The 4235-nt window shown below is 37.7% G+C and overlaps 1 protein-coding gene across 1 annotated transcript in view; it reads right to left on the reverse strand.

Moving 5' to 3' along the window:
• The window catches only part of esrrgb (estrogen-related receptor gamma b), a 12842-nt gene extending 10496 nt beyond the window's left edge, over window positions 1–2346 (reverse strand). The window contains exons 1-2 of the mRNA XM_016526770.1: window positions 2327–2346; window positions 89–185 (exon numbers count right to left, since the gene is read on the reverse strand). Coding sequence (XP_016382256.1) covers window positions 89–147 — 59 coding nt within the window. The 5' untranslated portion in view covers window positions 148–185; window positions 2327–2346. The remainder of the gene's footprint in view (window positions 1–88; window positions 186–2326) is intronic.
• Between the last annotated feature and the right edge of the window lie 1889 nt (window positions 2347–4235).

Genomic DNA, 4235 nt, shown 5'->3' on the forward strand with positions numbered 1-4235 from the left:
TATAAAACAAAGTTCCAGCAAACCAAATGAAGTACAATACAACAGTAAAAGCCTAATTATGCTCATATAAATTAATAAAGTTACTTACTTGTTCTGTTCAGAAGGGAAGGAAAAAGATTCCGGGTGATAAAACTGCACTAGATCCATTAGACAGCTGAGAATGAAACCATAACCGGAGGAAACTCCTGTAAAAAAACACAAAACCTCTCACTTCTTTTCGTCTGTAATGTTTTATTGTAATAACGCTCGTCTGTTTCTCCTCACTGCGTTTCTGCTACTGCAGCACAACCGCTTAAAAACCCCCAGCAGGGCTGCTTATGAATATTAAATAGACGTTGCGCGTTGTCCCCGCCTTAATGATAAGGTCAGCAGAAAATCGACCAATGGGAGCGCGCTCTACTGAATATTCATAAACCTCGCGCAGGTGAGAGTGACAGACGAAGATGGCGCTCCGGTTTAAGAGTGAAATAAGAGAAAAACGCGAAAACAAATGACAAAGAATATTTTCTGAACGCTACAAAAATAAAACGCTGTCTTTGATGAAACTGTCTATAGTACATGTGATATTTTAAGGGCAGTACTGAAATTTTAACGCGTCTCTCTCAGTGTAGACAGCTGTGTTTTATTTTCTAACCAGCTTCCAAACCCGTTATATAGGCTTAGAAACAGTACAATGACGGTATTAGATGGTAATACCATGGTACTTTGATAAGCACTATGCATCATGTATATTAATATACCATGGTATTTACATTGTACTTACCTTGCACTTCCAATAAAACCATTGTGCTACCATGGTAAGTGATAGGACTTACATAAAAGTATGAACACACAATTCTGAAGGGTATATCCACTATAAACATTATTGCAATTCTTGTCTTCAAAATTGCATTTAAAGCAAGGCATTTCTGATCATCTCCTGCACAGGCAATTAGCCCAATGCTCAGCAAACTTTTAAGAAACAATAAGGTGTTTATGTGAGATCAAGTGTAGCTTTGTGTTTGAAATGAGAAAGCCTCCATTATGCAGGAGGTAAACAGACAGTGTTTTCAGTGGTATTAGCCAGAAAAGCCTCTGTCCACTCATGTGCCGAGAGCAAACATACACTGAGCTGAAAAACAAAGGGAGATCTCAACGCTTTCTGTGTCTAAGTCTGACATTTACTCGATCCTGCAACTCTCTCACCATCATCGTCACTGCAGACTTCACAGCAGGAAACGCTCCTCATTAAACATCCTCCTCATCCCTCCTGATCTCAACTACACCCAGATCAGACAAGACAGGTCTGACCACTGCATTACACATCTCAGTTCATAACATCAGGTGAAATATTTCACAAAGAGCAAATATCTCCGTGGCATTCACTGCTGGTGTCTTTTAAAACATTTTATAAGCCGTATAGCAGTCCTGGATGCTGCATTAGAGCACAACTGCTTATTTAGGGCACCTTTACCATGTTGCGCTCTAATGAGCAACATTGGTTCTGGTATCCATATCTTGCTTCTTAGAGGAATAGCTCACCCAAAAATTAACTTTTGCTGAAAATCTACTCACCTTCAGGCCATCCAAGATGTAGATGAGTTTGTTTCTTCATGGGAACAGATTTGGAGAAATTTAGCATTACATCACTTGCTCACCAATGGATCTGAATGGGTGCCGTCAGAATGAGAGTCCAAACAGCTGATAAAAACATCACAAGCAACCCACACCAGTACATCAGTTAATGCCTTGTGAACCGAAAAGCTGCGTGTTTGTAAGAAACAAAGAAGTGCAAATAAAGCTTTAATAGCAGAAAATGTGTAGAGATTCTAAATAAAGTACAATTCCGCTACTAATCGCTATGAAGTGCCTCAAACAAAACTGAGTATCTTTCAAAAATTTGATGCCACTAACCTGGCAAATCCTGTGATTAGGTCTTCATCAAAAGCATTCAGTGCATCAACCTGGTTTAAGACGAACTGATTGAAATCACCTGCATCACTTTACTCACTCTGTATAAAATCAGACTACAATGCAAGAGATCAAAAAGTGCTTTCCGGTTTTGTGTGACAGTCATCAGGTGGTTAGTGAATGTACTGTATTTTACGGTCACTTTTCTATCCTCTCATCTTCCTGTTCTAGCACAACTTGTTATTATGAATTTGTGTGGATATGACAGCCGTCACCCCGTATAGCAGTCCTGGATGCTGCATTAGAGCACAACTGCTTATTTAGGGCGCCTTTACCATGTTGCGCTCTAATGAGCAACATCGGTTCTGGTATCCATATCTTGCTTCTTAGAGGAATAGCTCACCCAAAAATGAACATTTGCTGAAAATCTACTCACCTTCAGGCCATCCAAGATGTAGATGAGTTTGTTTCTTCATGGGAACAGATTTGGAGAAATTTAGCATTACATCACTTGCTCACCAATGGATCTGAATGGGTGCCGTCAGAATGAGAGTCCAAACAGCTGATAAAAACATCACAAGCAACCCACACCAGTACATCAGTTAATGCCTTGTGAACCGAAAAGCTGCGTGTTTGTAAGAAACAAAGAAGTGCAAATAAAGCTTTAATAGCAGAAAATGTGTAGAGATTCTAAATAAAGTACAATTCCGCTACTAATCGCTATGAAGTGCCTCAAACAAAACTGAGTATCTTTCAAAAATTTGATGCCACTAACCTGGCAAATCCTGTGATTAGGTCTTCATCAAAAGCATTCAGTGCATCAACCTGGTTTAAGACGAACTGATTGAAATCACCTGCATCACTTTACTCACTCTGTATAAAATCAGACTACAATGCAAGAGATCAAAAAGTGCTTTCCGGTTTTGTGTGACAGTCATCAGGTGGTTAGTGAATGTACTGTATTTTACGGTCACTTTTCTATCCTCTCATCTTCCTGTTCTAGCACAACTTGTTATTATGAATTTGTGTGGATATGACAGCCGTCACCTGTGTGCTGAGCCTTACGTAACTCGGGTCTCAAAGTGATGAGCTGAGCAGGATTACATGAAGGATTTCCTGTGACTGAGACGATTCTCATCTCGTTTGTCTCACGCACGTCTGTGAGACACAGAGACAGGCGATGACACGGCTTTTTAACCCTTGTGTTGAGTTCTGGTCACTTTGATCTTTTCTTTTTCTATTTACAAGTTATCACATTGGACTAAGTTGTGCTAAGTTATTGCATTGGACTTGCTAACAACTTTGTTTTGTTTTTTTGTGATAATGTTTGAATTCTCTGGGATTTTTTTCCTCTATCTTGTTGCACTTGCAGTATTTCTAGTCAAAAATGACTGGCCTACAAAAAGTCTTGTTATGCTCCAATATTACCACATATTGAATTCAGTCTTTTTTTTTTTTTTTTTTGAAAATAATTTGTGATTGATTGAACTAATTGATCATAGGCCTCATTGATCTGAGGTCATGCAATTCAGTTTTTGAGTGAAAATTGCCAAAATGATCCACAAATAATGCTTTTTTTTTCACAGGTAAGCTCAGGCCTATGACCAATCAGTTCCAAAATGAAATACAACACCTGTGCTAATTGACAGAAAACAAGTTGACAAAAAGATTCAAACCAATAATATAGCATAATGAGAGATTTATGAGCAATTTTTGAAAGGCGGGAACACCGAATTAGGGAAAGGATTTTTATAACAGCACGAGGGTTAAAACAATAAATCCCACGTTTTTTAGAGACAGAACTATTAGATGTGTTAAATTATTTATTAGACCTTAAAAATTTACATCAGATAAAAGCAGGTACCTTTTAACACAACATTCTCATTTCTATTCAATAGTTAAAATTACAAAACTGTTGAACTGATATATCTTAAATACATTCATATCCCATATTTTCAATACAACTATTAGTTAAAAACATTTTTTTTGACACCCATGAAGATTTTGGTCTTTTGGACACTTTCTGCAGTAAATTATGCCATTCTGTTATTTTTTCTATTATTTAAAGTTGTAGCATTGACTGCATTCTATTTCAGAACTAATCAGGATTCTGTTGTTCACACTGACTCTGGATGCTTTGAATAAATCTTCAACATATCAGCTGCTAAGCAGAACAGAAGGCCGTTGAGTCTGTTGGTATAATTTTCTGCTAGATTGCACAGTTATAATTACTCTCGAGATCAGCTGTACTGATGAGAGTATATGAGTATTGATCCGTCCACTGATAGTCATCACAACAAACATACACAGAATATGAAATAATTACCGTAAAACAACCAACGTGA

The sequence above is a fragment of the Sinocyclocheilus rhinocerous genome, unplaced genomic scaffold (genome assembly GCF_001515625.1).
Source record: "Sinocyclocheilus rhinocerous isolate Xijiao unplaced genomic scaffold, SAMN03320098_v1.1 scaffold303, whole genome shotgun sequence".
NCBI lineage: Eukaryota > Metazoa > Chordata > Actinopteri > Cypriniformes > Cyprinidae > Sinocyclocheilus > Sinocyclocheilus rhinocerous.